This window comes from Podarcis erhardii, assembly GCF_964252035.2.
Source record: "Podarcis erhardii genome assembly, chromosome: 2".
NCBI classification, from domain to species: domain Eukaryota; kingdom Metazoa; phylum Chordata; class Lepidosauria; order Squamata; family Lacertidae; genus Podarcis; species Podarcis erhardii.
The window spans coordinates 34,374,662-34,392,061 of NC_138498.1; the positions used below are offsets into that span (position 1 = coordinate 34,374,662).

The following is a 17,400-nucleotide window of genomic DNA, read 5'->3' on the forward strand; positions in this document are numbered from 1 at the left end:
AACTACATTAGTAGCATTTTAAATTGATTAATTGGCATTCAAATAAAATAATGATTCTGGAGAAACAGGCCTACTTCTTTTGGTTTTTTTGATAATGCACACTTCTGCTGCATAAGGCCTAATTGTAGCAAAGACATCTCCACCTCTAGGGGCAATGCAAGGGTGCCATCCTGAATAAAATATTATATTGGGGGGGGGGAGAGATAAGCATAATCGATCATAAGATGCGGCACACACACACACCATTTGGATGGCAATGCCCATCAACTGGGGGTGGGGGGGGAACCTGGCCCCTTCAAATATTTTATGGGGTGGGGGCTGGAGGGACCTTGTCCCCTAGGAGTTGGCTCCTATGGAGCAGTGCCACAATTTTTGAAAGTACAGTACTTGCATTAAAAACTACTTCAGTTCAGCTGGTGGTCCATTTAATCAGGGACCCCATTTTGACCCACTTGTCTAGGCAGCTGATTAGTCCAGGGATGCACAACCTCAGGCCCTCCAGACCTTTTTATGTGGCCCCTGGGGCTGTCCTAATGCCACACCCCTCACTGTCCATGCTTTTTTAGCCTCATTGGGTGCTTTTTCCTGGTGGCAAACCGTCCTTGCGGCTGTGATGATGCCTGCTGTCTGTCTGGGTGGAGGGTAGGCAGGTGTGAGTGTGTAGAAACTAGACTACTGAAGAAAAGGAACAGTCCAATTGGTCGCTTTTGCCTCAAGTCCTGCCCACCTTGACATGTGGGAGCTGGAAAGTTGCCCAGAAGGGAATGCGGATCTATGGCTGAAAATGGTTCCCCACCCGCAAGATTAGCCTTAATCAAGAAAATTCTGTAGCCCTGGGTTCATAAGACCTAGCTTGGCCTCACCCACCAAATCCTATGGCATTCTTCTGAACTTTTAAAACAAAGTTACAATGCAGTCTTGTGCGTGTCTACCAAGTTCAATGGGACTTAGGCTGCTGCAGCTAGGAATGCAGCCTTAAGGACTGTTATTATGCTTCCCTGCTTGAATCCAACAGGGTCTTTGGACTCCAGCCACAAATTGTTATATATAATTGTTCGGTCTCTCTTTCTTTGTGTCTCTCTTTCTCTTTCCCTTGCTGCACACACACACATGCCTTTTGTTTGCTGCTTAGTCAGCTTTATACTGCAATGTGTGGCAGCTATTGTAAATTCTTTTTCTTACAGCCTGGAAACAAGCACGCTCACGGTCAACAAAATAACAAGATATATACAAGCTCCTGGCAAGTATGCAAAGTAAACAAACAAAAGATTCTCAAGGAAAATCTGCTGCCTCTATGCAAAACTTCTGTGAATGTTTCCTGCTTCTCCCTTAAAGGGAAATGAAAACATACAGGCCGGATCCAGCTAACAAAGTCCGCCAGCCAGTGTCGACCTGAGCAAGCATGTCTAGCTCAGCAGGGCTTTTCCCTCATCCTCCCGCTGCACCCACCCAGACTGGCAGGGGGAGGGTTTGGAGAGCCCCTGGAACAGCACGTGGGGGCAGGAGGAGTGGGCAGACCATGCTTGTCCTGATGGAGAGATCTGCTTAGTGCTGTGTTGAATTCCTCCCACAGACATAACACCAGATGCTCAGTGCTTTTATTTATACCAGTTACATCCAAAATCTGCACAAACCTTTTGCATCAAATGTGTTGCTGTGAGCCCCAAAAGGGAGTGTCATATGCTTGCTGCACAAATGCAATGTGGGAGAAACTTAAGGCCCGTTTGATAGAGCCTCCAGACTTGCTTGTATTTTGTGTGACGGATTCAAGCCCACACCAGAAATTTAGGTTTGTGCAATTATAGTGGGTTAAAGCACTATGTGATCCTGGTGAAGCACTTCTACCTTTTTTTAAAACAACAACAACAACAACAACAACAACTGCCTTTTTATGGTTAGGGAAGTGAGAGGGAAATACACTGAAAAGTGTTGGGTGATCAAACAATTATCAGTAAGACGTATACATAAATGCAAGCAGATCAGAATGAAATCAGGTTGAGTGCTCATTGTTGTAGAACCTCTCCACAAAGAGATTACACAGATGTTCAGCAGAGACTGGAGATAGTCTAACCTCTGCATAAGCTTTGTGCAAGCAAATAAGGGTGAGTGCTCAGTAAACAGGTCATCTGGAGAAACCCTGGGACCATGCTGTAAGTGGGCCGAAGGCAAAGGAGCTCAGGGCTCCATGTAGGCAGGAACCAACTGCCCTGGTTCTGACACCCACAAACCATGTCACAGAGGGACTATGCAGCAGAGGGATGGTTGCTGCCAGTCCACAATGACCATGTAGGATCAGCACTGATGGCACAGCAACAACAGTGCCAAACTCTTACGCTAGTACTTCCACTTCCCTTTGAACGAAACTTCCAGTGCTGATGATCAGCTGGAGAAATTGCAGTCTGCTTAGAGAGTAGCATGTGCCTTTCCCCTTTCCCTGCGCCCTCCTAGTCTGCACGATGGGTTCTCCCTTCTTCACATATTAAACCAGGAACTAGAAACCTGTGGCCTGAAAGATGTTGTTGGACTACGACTCCCATCATCCCTCATCATTGGCCATACTGATGGGGCTGATAGGAACAGGAGTCCAGCAACGGGGGGGGGGGGGTGTGTGTGTGAGAGAGAGATTTCCCCTCCCTGCCTTAGCTGTTTAAGAATACAACAAAGATACAAGTTTGTGTTTGCAAAGACATGTTCGCCCATTAGGGATTGCCATCCACACCATGCCTTCACCAGGGGCGCCGACTTATAAAAAATATTGGGGGGGCGGGGGCCCATACCGACTTATAAAAAATATTGGGGGGACCCAAGACCTCCAAACCGCTGCTGCTGGGGGAACGAAAGGGGCGAGCCCCGGGCTGCCCCGACCTTAAGTGAACCTGTGAGGGCCCGCCCTTTGCGGCAGCCGATTGGCTGCCGCCGTGGGCGGTGAATATTAATGAGCTAGGGGGAATCCCCGCTTCTCGCGGGGCTGACGCCAGCCCCACGAGATTGTTGATGGGTCAAGAGCCCGCAACCCCACCCCCTCTCTAGATCGGGAGTGGCTTTGTTTTAACTCATTACTGAATGTATTTTAAAAGGTAACTATCGTCAAACAAGGAAAATAAAAAATACCAACATAATTTTGTGATTTTACAAAGCATAATATAACTAATAATTTTCTTAAATTATTGGGGGGGCAGAGCCCCCCCAAACGAATTTTTGAGGGGGCTCGGGCCCCCTCAGGCCCCATGGAGTCGGCGCCTATGGCCTTCACTATTAGTCCACTTTAACTGTCATGGCGTTCCTGGGAACTATAGTTTGTTAAGGGTGATGAGAGTTGTCAGGAAACCCTTCACAGTGCTACAATTTCCAGCAAACTTAACCAGCTACAGTTACAGGTAGGTAGCAGTGTTGGTCTGCCGTAGTCGAAATAAAATAAAATAAAATTCCTTCCAGTAGCACCTTAAGAGACCAAGTTCCTTATTGGTAGGAGCTTTCGTGTGCATGCACACTTCTTCAGATACACTGTGTATCTGAGTTGGTCTCTAAGGTGCTACTGGAAGGAATTATTTTTAAATTTTGTTTTAACTAGCTACAGTTCTCAGTACTGTATTATTTGGGGGGAAGCCATAGCCGTTAAAAGGTATGAGTGCTTTAAACATATTGTGTCAATGTGATCTAACTCGGAGGCAGTCCCGGGTTTAACCGATATAACATGCAAAACAACCTAATGCATGCCTAATTATTTCAGATTTTGGAGCGACTGGCCTCCTCCCTTTCTCTTGCGTCCTGCGCTGAAAAGCGGGCGGGGAATGCTTCTACCGGCTTGCTAAAGCCACTCAGCTAATTGGCGACTGAGCAGATTACACGAAGCTATAATCCAAATGCAAGTGGACCGTGAGGGTCACAATTATTTTTTTAAAACTGAGTAGGTGCATACTCAGGCGGCCTGAGTCTATGAATTTACTTCTTTGATGTTTGTGTGTGTTTCCCTTCCAGGAACCTCCGTCTCCTCTCCTACAAGTCTATAGTGAAAACACACACTCCAAGATGAAGTTTTGATTGCTCATATCACTCCAGCCTTGTCCTTTTAATATAATTCAGGCCTAATGGAAGGAAGCGCCCAACCCCTACAGAAGTCTCGTTTTTTTGCCACTTCGTAACATTCCGCCTTCCTGGGCGAGAGGAGAGAGAGAAAAAAAACCATTTTATTTTATTTTTGCGCGCTCAAGATAACTAAAGAAGAAGGAAGGGGCGGAGCTGCCTTTTTCCTATTTGCATATTCCAGCTTTCCGATCCTATCTTTGCCTTCGAGGGGCGTTCCCGGGGCGTATTCGCTCCTCCTTTCCCCGAATCTCATTGGTTCAAAATAGACCCTTCTGGGAGCTGCGCCCGCCCCCTTGGTAAAATCTCAATGACAGCTTCTGGAACGCTCAGACCCCGAGTAAAGCTGCGATTGGCGGAGCGGTGCCTATTTGTTACACTCGCAATCAGCATCCTATTGCCCGCAGAGCGTTCCGGGCCCGCCCCGGGGAACACCTGCTGCTGCTCCGAAGTTCCCCAGGCCTGTCCTTTAGGGATCTGCTGCCCGGGACTATTATCGCACTTTGCAGGCAACTCTGCACAACTCGCCTGCCGTCGAGTTTCTTCCCGGGGCGTCCGAGCAGCCTTAAGGGACGGAGAGCATGATGGACAACGGGGGAGGGAGCGAGCTTCTGCCCCGGCTGTGCTGCCCGGAGAAGGGGCCGAACGGCTACGGCTTCCACCTGCACGGGGAGAAAGGCAAAGTGGGCCAGTTTATCCGGCTGGTGGAGCCCGATTCCCCGGCCGAGAAGTCCGGGCTGCGGGCCGGGGACCGTCTGGTGGAGGTGAACGGCGACAACGTGGAGAAGGAGAGCCACCAGCAGGTGGTGAACCGCATCCGAGGCTCGCCGGGCTCCGTGCGTCTGCTGGTGGTGGACTCCGCGACGGACGAGCGGCTGCAGAAGCTGGGCCTCGAGTGCACCGAAGACCTGGTCCGGGGGCTTCCCGACGAGAAGTTGGAGGAGGCGAAGAGCGGCGGCCAGGAGCCGCGGGAGGCTGCGCAGCGGGAGCCGGACGTGGCGGAGGAAGATAAGAAGAAGAAAGCGGACGGGAAGGAGGAGGGGGAGGCGAACCACGCTGCCCAGCGGGTGAGAATCTAGGTCACTCCCGGGAAAGAGGGGCTGAGGAAAGCCCCAGGGGGGTGGGAAGGGAAGCGGGGGAAGGAGGCTGGGAGAAGCAGGAGGAGATACGGGGGGGGGGTAGCTTTAAAAGCACAGAGGCTGTGTGATGGGAGATAATCGCCTTTTAAACAACGGAGTGGCAGGCAGAAGTTCAACCGGTGAGGGTCTCTCCGTTAATGCACCGGCAAGAAAGTTTGAATGGGTGCTCCTCTCGCAACGCCCGAGGCTTTTCCCGCCTTCGCGGTCGGCGGAACCGCGCTGCACCAGCTGAATTTCTGCCTGTCGCTTCGCTCTTACAGGTTTTCTCGCTGCCGTGGCTGGGTGGGTGGTGGCGACCCTAACGCATACAACGACTTGGGATGGATTCGGGGCGGGGGGGGGGGACAGTCTCTTAAACCTAGGGAAACTGGGGCTCCAATCCTAACTGTGCCTACTCACAAGTTCCATTCAGGGGGCTTACTCTCAGGAAAGCGGTTAGGATTGCAGCCTGGCTGTAACTCCTAGTATAGATGCAGCTACTGGCTTCTTTGCGTATTTATATTATGTATTTCCTGATGGATAAATAGTCTGAAACACCAGACTACAGTATTTCCTTCCCACCTCCCGAAGATTTCTTTGGTGTGATTCAGCTAACTTTTCTTTGGGTGCTGATGAATAACTCGGCTCTGCTTTCTCCCTCTCCCTTCCTCCTCCCTCTCTCATTATGAAATGTGACCTCTTGAAAGCTGGGTCGCTTCCGCTGTGTGTGATCTGAATGCCAGCCCTGCTGGCACCCACATGAGTCCGGAATGCCGCTGAGTCTTGGCTTGCAGAGAATTACTGAGAGCTAAACAGAGAGATGGGTTACAAAACAAAAAACCCACCCCTCCAAATATTAGACGCCTTGCAGTATGTCCTCTGAACAGAGGCAGAAAAATAAGTCTTCTGCAAGGGACTCTAGTCAAAAATATTCTGGTGGTATCCAGTGGGCAGGAAACTGGGCACTCCTGTAATCTAGTGTAATTGAGCAAGTTCAAGGTGTTCCTTTAAAAAGCAGTGCCAGACTTTCATTTGGGGGGGTGGTAACTTTCTTCTCGTTCTGTTCTAGTGTTAGATCAGTGAAGCAGAAAGAACCTTCCCAGTATTTGCTGGTACTCTTCGACTTGTTCAAATTCGTTTTCTGGTATAAACCTGAACTGTGGTTTTTCTTATGGTAGCGCAGCAAAACTGTCATTTCCTCCGTACATGCAGAGGTTCACTGCAGATGACAATCTTGGCTTCAGATGAAACATTTTCTTTTTCTTTGTTTTCTTTCTTTTTGTAAATCGTTCTTTGAGCAGGCTTCCCCAAACTGGGGCCCTGCAGGTTTTTTGGACTACCCCTCCCCCATCAGACCCAGAAGCCATGGCCAATGGTCAGGGATGATGGGAATTGCAGTCCACCAAATACACCCAGGGGGCATTAGTTAGGGGAAGATTATCTTAGAATAATTTTGATATTGCTATAAGCATTTTTTTGCCTGTGGCTTACAGCACAATCCTGTACTTACCTACTTGGTAGTAAGCACCATTGTATTCATCTGGGTTTACTCCCTGACAAGTGGATATAGGATTGTGGCCTTTATCTCACTCTGCTGCTTTTTCTCACACTCCCCCCCCCCCAACTCAAATGAGGGAATCTAATGCCTGTTGAAAAATATTACTAAATAAAGGAACCATACTTGCTGCACCCATTCTGAACCTTTTAGGATAAGATGGGATAACTATTTATGCATGTAATCTTTTTAATCCCTTTTCCTTTTGTAAAGATAATCCCACATTGCAGGAAGCACAGCATGCTGAACAACAATACAAAACACAAAATTCAACACTTTAAACGTCGAAACACCCCCGAAATTTAGTTAGCGAGCACATTTTAGTTAGTCCTGCACAGCCACAACAAAATTAATTAACTAGTGGTGCAATCCTAAAGACGCCTACTCAGAAGTAAGTCCTATTGAATTCAGTGGGGCTTCCTCCCAAATATCTGGGCTTCAGATTACAGGCTAAGCCAATAACATCTTACCTTGAAGGCCTGATCAGTGAATATTTAATTGTATAATTAATCGAGTGCTAGTTGGTATGGAGAAACTAGCATTCATCAGTTCCTCCTGTTTTCACTTATTGGATATTGAAAATTTTCTTCTCACCATTTATAAAATATTACAAAGGTACCTATATTTTCACTGAAATATGATCTACTAACATAAATGAGCAAGGTCCTAATGATTGTAGCTCAAAGCTGCTCTGCAGCAGCCCTTTGTCCACAGGGCAGGTTCAAACCAGAGTCAAAATGGTCCAGTGGCTTAAAAGGTAGCCTTTGATCTGGTAGGAGGATCCTAGATGTGCTTCTCCTGTGGGCCCTCTGCGCAGCCTTGAGGAAGTTGCTATTTACCTGTCGCCTTCAGTTTTGTGTGTGTGTAAAATGGAAAGAGTTATAATAATACTAAACCACCTTATTTGATAGTAGAAATAAAGATACAGAATTTGCACTGCTGAGCACACTTAACTGGGAAGCAAACCCCACTGAACTTAGGATGGTGCTGTTAAGCATTTTTATATCAGACTTGGCAAAGGATCAACAGTAGAATGAGAAGAGAAGAGGCCGTTAAGAACTGGAACTGAATATACAAGAACTGGAACAGCGGGGGGGGGGTATTTATTTGCTTTGGAGTGATTTTAAGAAGCTTTTGTATGACATTGGTGGAGAAACATTTCTATCCCTAGGACATCTGAAATAGTTATTTCTCCAAACTTGCCCACTGTTATCAGAAGTGGTCAGAAGGTAGTTCTGGGAGCCAGTGGTAGATTAGCAAGTGTTTTTGACTGCCTGTGGTTTAACAGGAGCAACAACTAAAAGGCTTTCTCAAGCTCTCTTCCCCCACCCTTAATTTAGGCTGCTGACTTGAGGAGAGTTTGAAGTGGGGGAGGGAAAACGAGGAGTGGATTTTTGTGTGACAGGACTGTGAACTCTTGTTCAATTCCTGGGCTGAGAAATGTCCTCATATGGGCCAGTCTTGACAGACTCTAGGGTTGTGCGCCCATCTCACTTAAGAGGCCAGGGGCCAGCGCTGTCCGGAGAGACTTCCGGGTCACGTGGCCAGCGTGACAAAGCTGCATCTGGCGAGCCAGCGCAGCACACGGAAACGCCGTTTACCTTCCCGCCAGTAAGTGGTCCCTATTTATCTACTTGCACTTTGACGTGCTTTCGAACTGCTAGGTTGGCAGGCGCTGGGACCGAGCAACGGGAGCGCACCCCGCTGCGGGGATTCAAACCGCTGACCTTTCGATCGGCAAGCCCTAGGCGCTGAGGCTTTTACCCACAGCACCACCCGCGTCCCGTCCTCAAAGGTACCTGATTCTTAATTCTGTATCCCCCCCTCCTGCATTTTGCACCTGGAACTCCAGGATACTAGTCAAAAACAGAAGATTATGAAAGCTGCCTACCATGAATACATAGCCTGAAATTTGTAAATCTCTGGACTTGTTGAATATATAGCTGCATAGAAATCTGTGGTGCAGTTGGGTGTGTGGGGGTGTGATTTTTATTTCACCACACCTGGTTTTTCAGTCAGTTCTTAACTTCTCCAAAAAGAGAGGGGCTTTGCTGTGTCGACCAGTGCAGATGTTTTGCCTTGTGCCTTAGCGCAGTGTTTCCCAACCTTGGGCCTCCAGCTGTTTTTGGACTACAACTCCCATCATCCCTAGCTAGCAAGACCAGTGGTCAGGGATGATGGGAATTGTAGTTCAAAAACAGCTGGAGGCCCAAGGTTGGGAAACACTGCCTTAGCGGAAGCCTGCTCTGCAAGTGTGTGGGGAACCAGGCCCAGGAAATGGTTTGATCAGCTAAGCAGGTGTGGACCTAACTACTTGTAAACCAGATCAGTAGTTGGCTCACCAGATACCCTTTAATAGGAACCCAACAATATAGTGACGAAGGATTGAGGATTGGAGTGATCGTTCTGAGGTATTATGGCAGTGGACAAAGCTGAAGTGTAACTTTTGAACAAATGTGTTTTTAATGAAGTAAAACTTGGATGGGAGACCCTGTGGTGTAGCAGCGGGTTAACAAAAATGAAAATAGGTGAAAGCCAGTGCTGCTGTTCCACTTACTGAATGGCACATGTAAGAAAAGGGTGATGTGATTTTGGCTGATTCTTCATTTCCATGGCAGGCCTAGGCAAATATGTTTCAGAGGGTTGGGAGACAACCACCCCCACCCCAAACATTGAGGAAGGTGACATTGTGGGGAGACAGGTGCAAGTGGAAGGAGATTCAGCCAAAATCACACACTCCCCGACCGCCTTTTCTTACATTATAGAAGTTCTCTACTGGATCAGGAACCGTTCCATGAATGGAGCAGCCATATTGGATTTCAGCGTATAGTATATTAAACAAGTGTGTGGAGACAAGCTGCAGTTGGGAGAGGAGCTTTGCAAAGGCTCTAAAGTGATTATTTTTATTTAATTCACTTCCTGCCTTGCACTGAGTGCCAAGCCTGCAAAATAAAATGGTAGCCGCTATTAAGGATGTTGCTGCAGCAGCAGCAGCATTTAAATGTTGGAGTAGTTGGCTGAGAATCGGTAATGAAATCAACAATTAGACTGCAGTTAGGTCAATGGTAACTCCCTTATACATATTCCAGGTTTCAGCCCTTGTGTCGAAAGCAGTTTCTGTGGTTGAGCCCTGGCACATAAAAAAGTAATATTTGCATTGCATGGGAGGTTGACACTAATTGCAGGAATCAAAGTCCTGGGGGAAATTCTCAATCTGCTTACTGAAAGGTTTATTGCTGTGGTGGGGAGCTGGTGCATGGACACCTTCTTGCCTTGAACTCTGGGATTATACCTTCAGGGTTCTGGAAGCGGGTAGGCTGGCAAGACGCCAGGCCTCTGGAGGAATGGCACGTACTGGCAAGGTACTGTATGCCATAAGAAGATGGCTGCTGGATGAGGCCAGTCTAGTATCCTGTTCATACGTTAGCTAACCAGATCCCTGTGCAAGGAGGACCCAAGCAGAAGAGCTCTGCCCTCCTATTTCTTTATTATTTTATTCATTTTATTAAATTTGTATACCTCCCTTCATCACAAGGCCTCAGGTAAAAACACAAGCAAATTGTTAAAAGAAAAAACAACAACGAAACAATACTGCCCCCTTCCCACAAACACATTATTTTTATTTATTCAGTTTATAGAAATACATACCCTTTAATTCCCAGCAACAGCTTTTCATAGGCCTCTGGCCTCTGGCAGGAGGAGTAGCATAGCTGTTGTGGCATGTAGCCTTCGATAGCTGTGTCCTCCATGCATTTGTCTAAACCTGGGTAGGCAAACTAAGGCCTGGGGGCCGGATCCGGCCCAATAGCCTTCTAAATCTGGCCCGCGGATGGCCCGGGAATCAGCATGTTTTTACCTGAGTAGAATGTGTCCTTTTATTTTAAATGCATCTCTGGGTTATTTGTGGGGCCTGCCTGGTGTTTTTACATGAGTAGAATGTGTGCCTTTTATTTAAAGTGCATCTCTGGGTTATTTGTGGGGCATAGGAATTTGTTCATCCCCCCCCCTCCCCCCAAAAATATAGTCCAGTCCCCCACGGTCTGAGCACCATAGAGCAGATGTGTGGAACCTTTGTCCCTCCAGATGTTGGTGAACTACAACTCCCATCAGCCACAGCAAGCATAGCCAGGGATGATGGGAGTTGTAGTTCAAGAGTAGTTGGAGGGACAAAGGTTCCCCACACCTGCCATAGAGGGAGGATACACAAAGGCAGGAATTCATGCATCCATGGTACAGCAAGACTTTCTCATGTGCTTGATGGAAAGCTGTCAGTCGTTAAAACGGGTACAAGTGACTGACTTGGGTCATCCACACACTCCTTGAGGATATTAAGCTGCTTGTTTGACTCTCAACTCCCAAGTGTTCAGATTACATCTCAAAGTGCCACACTTTTAAGAGCACCACATGTTTATGCAACTGCTATGCTAGTTGGGGGTAAATACATTCTGTAAATATGTGTATTCTTCTGTGTTTTGATTATAGCTCACAAGCTGCATGAAGTTACATTTTAACCCAGGGATCAGCAAACTTTTTCAGAAGGGGGCCGGTCCACTGTCCCTCAGACCACAAGGCGGGCTGGACTATATTTTTTGGGGGGGGAGAAAAAAAACGAATTCCTATGCCCCACAAATAACCCAGAGATGCATTTTAAATAAAAGCATACATTCTACTCGTGTAAAAACATGCTGATTCCTGGTCCATCCGCGGGCCGGATTTATAAGGTGATTGGGCCGTATCCGGCCCCCGGGCCTTAGTTTTAACCAGTGGTTGAAGTACAAATAACTGGAGCCTAGTCTGTGAGGCAGGTGTGGAGAACCTCTGGCCCTCCAGATTCTGCTGGACCACAGCTCCCATCCCTGGCCGCACTGGGCATGCTTGTGATGGACATTGCCGTTCAGCCATATCTGGAGGGCTGAAGGTTCCCCACTGCTGCTGTGTGGAGTAGCTAGAGATAATTCACTGAATTATTCCAAGGGGGCAATTACAGCACATCATCAACTTTGTTTTCCATGGGAGTACATTTCCATAAGCAATTCTCCATGGTGTAGACAGTTCACAAATATAACACAGTCATACCTTGGAAGTCGAACAGCTTAATTCCTGAACGTTTTGGCTCCTGAACGCTGCACACATGGAAGTGACTGTTCCAGTTTGCAAACTATTTTTGGAAACCGAATGTCCGACCGGGCTTCCGCAGCTTCCGATTGGCTGCAGGAGCTCCCTGCAGCCAATCAGAAGCCACACTTTGGTTTTCGAACGTTTTGGAAGTCGAACATACTTCCGGAATGGATTCGGTTCGACTTCCAAGGTACAACTGTATAAGCGGTGGGGAAATTGGAGTGCCCAAACATGGGGCTTGACCACATAGCACTAAATCATGGTTTGTATTTATAATAATGGTGAATCACCCTGGGATCAGTTATCTGTGTTGGGTGGCAGATGGGTGATACCCAACATTAGTCATTCTCTGGGTGGACCCATTGAAACCAATGGACTTAAGTTAATGGATCTGCCCTTAGCATGACTAATAATTGGGTATCACCTATAGTTAGAGCAGAACTGCCGTTTGCTCAGAAATGCATGCGGAGCTCAGAATATAGACTGGCTGTCAGTGTGCGTTGCCCAACACTGGGGTTGTGTACAGTGTCCCAGTGAATAGTATTCATCTTCCTTTGCAATACAGGGCCCCTGCGTCCTCTTTGTATAGTCAAACTATCTGTGAAGAATGACTGCTGCTTGAATATGCTATCCTGTGAACATTTGTACTTAACTAAATTGAAGAAGCTTGATTTTTATCACCTGGAGGGATTTTACGATCACTGCTCAGTCTAAATATTTTTATGGATGGAGGGCAGGAGTGTAACTTGTTAAAGATTTCACAGTTATAGCGATGAATTGTGAGCTGCTGACTGTTCTCTATATTAAGGCTGCCTTGAGACATGGGCTACTTTCACATAGGAGAGCAGAGAGAGAGAGAGGGAATATTTGAGAACTGTGCATTGCCTTGATTTCTGCTCTCTTTTCATATTAAAAAGCTAAAACTAGAGCCTTTGGTGAGGCTCTGCAAAGGCTGCATTGTGCTCTTAATTCATGGGGCTTAGAATAGAAGATTGTCAAAGGAAAAGTTCTTGCCCAGGCTACTGTTGAGCAGAATGGCCTGTGGTTGCTCAGAGACTTCCTCAAATGACATTTCCTTGAGTAGCTGTGTCAGCTGAATATTGAAATTCAAGGCTCTATTTTTGTAAGACAAAATATTTACTTAATAGTGAGGCAGACAGAGAGCTGTGTTCACGATGCCCCCTCCGAACGAGCTCATTAAACCTCAACTCTCCTTTAACCAGACTTTCTTAAAGCAGCCTGGGTGGTGATGGTAAAATACAGTAATAGATACTAGAGCACTGTTTTTTTAGATCCTCCCATTGATATATTGGGAGCAGGCCTCTGAGAATAGTTCTGCGGAAGTGGTGACACCCCTGTTGACAGTTGTGAGAATGCTCTTTGTTAATAGAGTAATGGATTAGTGCAAGATCTGGAACACTCCCCATTAGCATGCCTCTGAATAGAGGAAGGAAATCTCCTTTCAAGCTGTGCCCTTTAATAACCTTGAATCTTGTTAATGAATTTCTGCTAAATAACCCTGTGAGAACTACATTTACCTAAAATGTTCCCTTCCTGTACTGTGCCTTTGAGGTGCTAATCTGTTATCCTGCTTTCCTTATAAAAGCTGTCTCTGTTGATTCCCAGGTGGGGTCATAAGATGCTTTTGAGGTCTGCTGCTAAAGGGCTAAACTAAGGTAGTAAATTTGCGCAAACATTTGCACTATTTAATCAACAGCAACAAGGAGATAAAGAAGAACCCAGGCTGCTTGGCATCTCCTGTTTGCTGGATGTAAGCTTTCTTTGGTGGAGGGTGAAAGGTCCCCCATTTTTAAGATCAGCCACAATGTAGCAAAACAGCGAGTAAGGGTTCAAGCTCTCCAGAACTCTTAATAAGATATTAGGCAAGCAAAAAAGGGGAGGAGGGGCAATGGTGCTGTCTTGAATAGTAAACATGTGATTTACTTACTTACTTATTGCATTTATGTTCCACCTTTCCTCAAAGGAGCTCAAGGTAGCCTCTTCCTCACCATTTTATCCTCACAACAACCCTGTGAGGTAAATTAGGCTGAAGAGACTGTGACTGGCCCAGGGTCATCATGGCTGAGCAGGGGTTTGAACCCGGGTTTCTCAAGTCCTAGTCCATGGGTAGGCAAACTAAGGCCCGGGGGCTGGATCCAGCCCAATCACCTTCTAAATCCGGCCCAAGGACGGTCCGGGAATCAGCATGAGTAGAATGTGTCCTTTTATATAAAATGCATCTCTGGGTTATTTGTGGGGCATAGGAATTCCATTTCCCCCCAAAAAAATATAGTCCGGCCCCCCACAAGGTCTGAGGGACAGTGGACCAACCCCCAGCTGAAAAAGTTTGCTGGCCCTTGTCCTAGTCCGACACACTAATCACTACTGCAGGTTTTGTCCTTATTTGAGTTGCTGGTGCATCCTCTGATAAGCACTCACAGTGGCCTTCATGTGGGGTATGGATTCACATTTGTTTTTAACAATGATAGCAGGAAGACTGCTACACCCCCCCCCACTACATCCAATGTAGAAGTCTGAACGTCTCCTATCTCATCCTGTGGACTTCTGACCAAAGCCCTGAAGTGTTGCTTGAAGATATCTTTCACTTTGTTAACGCTGGAGTGAGTCCTGTAGGCAGAGTTGGGGGGATTTTTGTGTGGCATTCTTAATTAAACGCTCCAACTCTATAAGATGCTGTTTGTGCTGGAGGTGATCTTAAGGGCAGTGATGGAAAAGGGGCAATGGACTTTGCTGTCCGTGCTAAGCCATCACTTCTTGCCCTCTTCAGTTTATGATTATATGCAGTTTTGTTAATCGTTCTCCTTATTGGACTTTAACCTAGAACATTGATGCTGCCTTCTGATCTCCGTGTTAGGAGTGGCAGGCACAGCGCGTGGTTGAATTTTTCCACTGTTAGAAAGAAACTAGGCTTGCCATGGTTTTTTGTGGCAGGAGGGGAAACCTCTCTGGCAGGAGTAAGGTATGGGGGGCGGGGCGGGGGGGCGTTTCAACTTAAAGGCTAATGAAAGCCAGTGTGGAATAGTGGTTTATAGAGTGTCAGACTAGGACCAGAGAGACCCAGGTGCAAATTCTCCCTTGGCCATGATACAGTGTTAGAAACTCAGGTATATACTGTAAACCAGTCAGCACCAAATAGCTCCTGGAATCTAGGTTGTGGTCTCCAAAATTGAATATCTATTCACCAGGCAATTTGGGACTAAATGACCCTCAGGATCTCTCCCAACGTTACAATTCTATGATTTCCACTATGTTGCTTGACTGCAACTTGCTCTTACAACAGCTCACTTGTCCCAGTATGCAAGTAGGAAAAACACACTCAGTGGAAATGGAAATGGTATTAACTATGGATTAAGGCAAAAGTTTTTAAACTGTGGTTGCCATCCTGGCACCGAGAAATCTCCACATAGTCACTATTAGACCTGCACCAGTAGCAAAACATGCCTGGCGCCTGGCTGGTTTTGAACACTGGCCATGAAACTCTTCGGGTGATCTTGGATCAGTCACTATATCTCAGCCCAACCTACCTGATAATTCTTTTGAGGCTAAAATGGCGGAAAGGAGAAGAGTCCAGCTGTGGGGAACATGTGGCCCTCCCGATGTTGTACTCCAAAGTTTCCATCATCCTTGACTATTGACCATGTTGGCTGGGGACGATGGGAGCTGGTGTCCATCAACATATGAAGGGCCACAGGTTCTCCATGCTCAACATATAAGAAGAAGGATGGGATTAAACTGAATAATACAGTAATGTAGAGGAGGAGATGTCTTCAGGTTCTGCTTTGGGAATAATCTTATTAAATTGGTGATGTGATGTTGCATCTGGTGGTTCACTCTTTAGCCAGTTTCATGTTGAGTTTAAACTCTGAGCCATATCCTTCTAAGTAGCATGGATTCCTTGGTTTTGTTGGAAAAGTGGGAAATCAGTCTTAGCTGACTTGCTTCAGTTTGAAGCATGCTTAATTGGCATAGCTGCACTATAATGGAAAAGCTCATGGAGGGCTTAAATGTAAACAAAAAACAAATCAGGCTCTTCAGTAAAGGCAGAACTTTGCTTCTTTTAAATAGTAGTTTATTCAAAACAAATTCAGCTGAGGAACTGATGCTGCATTTAGCTTGTAACTTTTAGCATATACGGTTCCTAAATTTATCACTGCTCATGTGTACCCTTTTAATCAGTTCAGAAGGCGAATAGTTAATAGTGAATTTCGGTTTTGTATTTCCCAAAATCCCCTGTCAGCAAGCCTTTTGTCCTTCTAGCCAGAAGGATGACTTCCTATGAGGACTTTCCATAAGAGGGATTGTGTTAATTAGGGGTAGTTTAAGATAGAAGTCCTTATCTGGCGCGAGTCATTTATAAAGATCTTGTACTTCACCCCCCCCCATCTATTAATGATGGGTGGAGGGATGGAAAAGGGTCCTCTCTGGTACAGATATCCTTCTTGGGAAGACGTGGGTGGAATGCCTCCAGCAAAATGCTTTGATTAAGGGTCCAAGTTCGGATCACAGTGCTTGTAAGGAAAATGTTACCAAGGCAGAATGGCTGAATTTGCACAAAATTCTCTACCATGTTAATCTGGTAGCCTGTTAATCATTCCCTAGGAATCATCTCTCTCTCTCCCCCCCCCCACCTTGCAACAGTCCTAGGGAGGGTAGGTCGTGTGTGTGTGTGTGTGTGTGTGTGTGTGTGTGTGTGTATTTTCATGAAGGGTAAAGAAAAATGACTTTGCTTATTGCAGAGATATAGAGCACTCCAGGTGGTAGAAGGCCCCCTGTCCTAAGTTAGTCCTTTTCTGTTTGTTCTAGAATCCTGAAGAAGAGATCAGAATTTCTTCCTCCAGCATCCAAAGAAAGGGCAGAGGGAATGATTAGTGGTTTGAAGGTGTTGGCTGGGGCTGAAATCTTATACAGTACATGTGTTCTTGGGAAGTTCCAATGAACTTAGTGAGACTTTATTCCCTCCACCTTTACTGAGAACTGAGCTGTACCTTATACCCCTCCTGCATCCTCCTCATTGGAGACATTGCGATTTTGGGAGAACATTTGCTTAATGTGGGGATGTGGCTCCTGTGACAGCTGAGGCTGGGCAATCATGGTTTGAAGCAGCCTCCCCAAATCTGGTACCTTCCAGATGTTGTTGGACTTTGACTCCCATCATGCCTGTCCGTTGAGCATGCTGGGAGTAGAGGTCCAACAGCATCTGAAAGGCAGGGTACAAACTTGGGGAAAACTGATTTGTAGCTTTAAGGGCAGGTTCTGGTGAGAGTGTGGACATTGAATCCAAGACTTCTTGGAAAAGCCCCCTTCTCCTGTTGACATGCGATTCTGGTTAGGGGGCTACCTGACCTCTTCTTAGCTTTCCAAGTCATTGTTTGAAACTAAATATGCTTCAATAAACTGCTCAATAGGGCCTTTTAAAATGAAACAGCAAAGTAACAGCCTTACTTCCTGGTTCTTGTTCCTTTTTTTTTAAAAAAATGATATTTATTAAAGTTTCCAATAAAAAAC

The 17,400-nt window shown here is 46.4% G+C and overlaps 1 protein-coding gene across 1 annotated transcript in view; it reads left to right on the forward strand.

Moving 5' to 3' along the window:
- Window positions 1–4,401: 4,401 nt before the first annotated feature.
- The window catches only part of NHERF1 (NHERF family PDZ scaffold protein 1), a 57,451-nt gene continuing 44,452 nt past the window's right edge, over window positions 4,402–17,400 (forward strand). Inside the window, exon 1 of the mRNA XM_081850873.1 lies at window positions 4,402–5,150. Coding sequence (XP_081706999.1) covers window positions 4,665–5,150 — 486 coding nt within the window. The 5' untranslated portion in view covers window positions 4,402–4,664. The remainder of the gene's footprint in view (window positions 5,151–17,400) is intronic.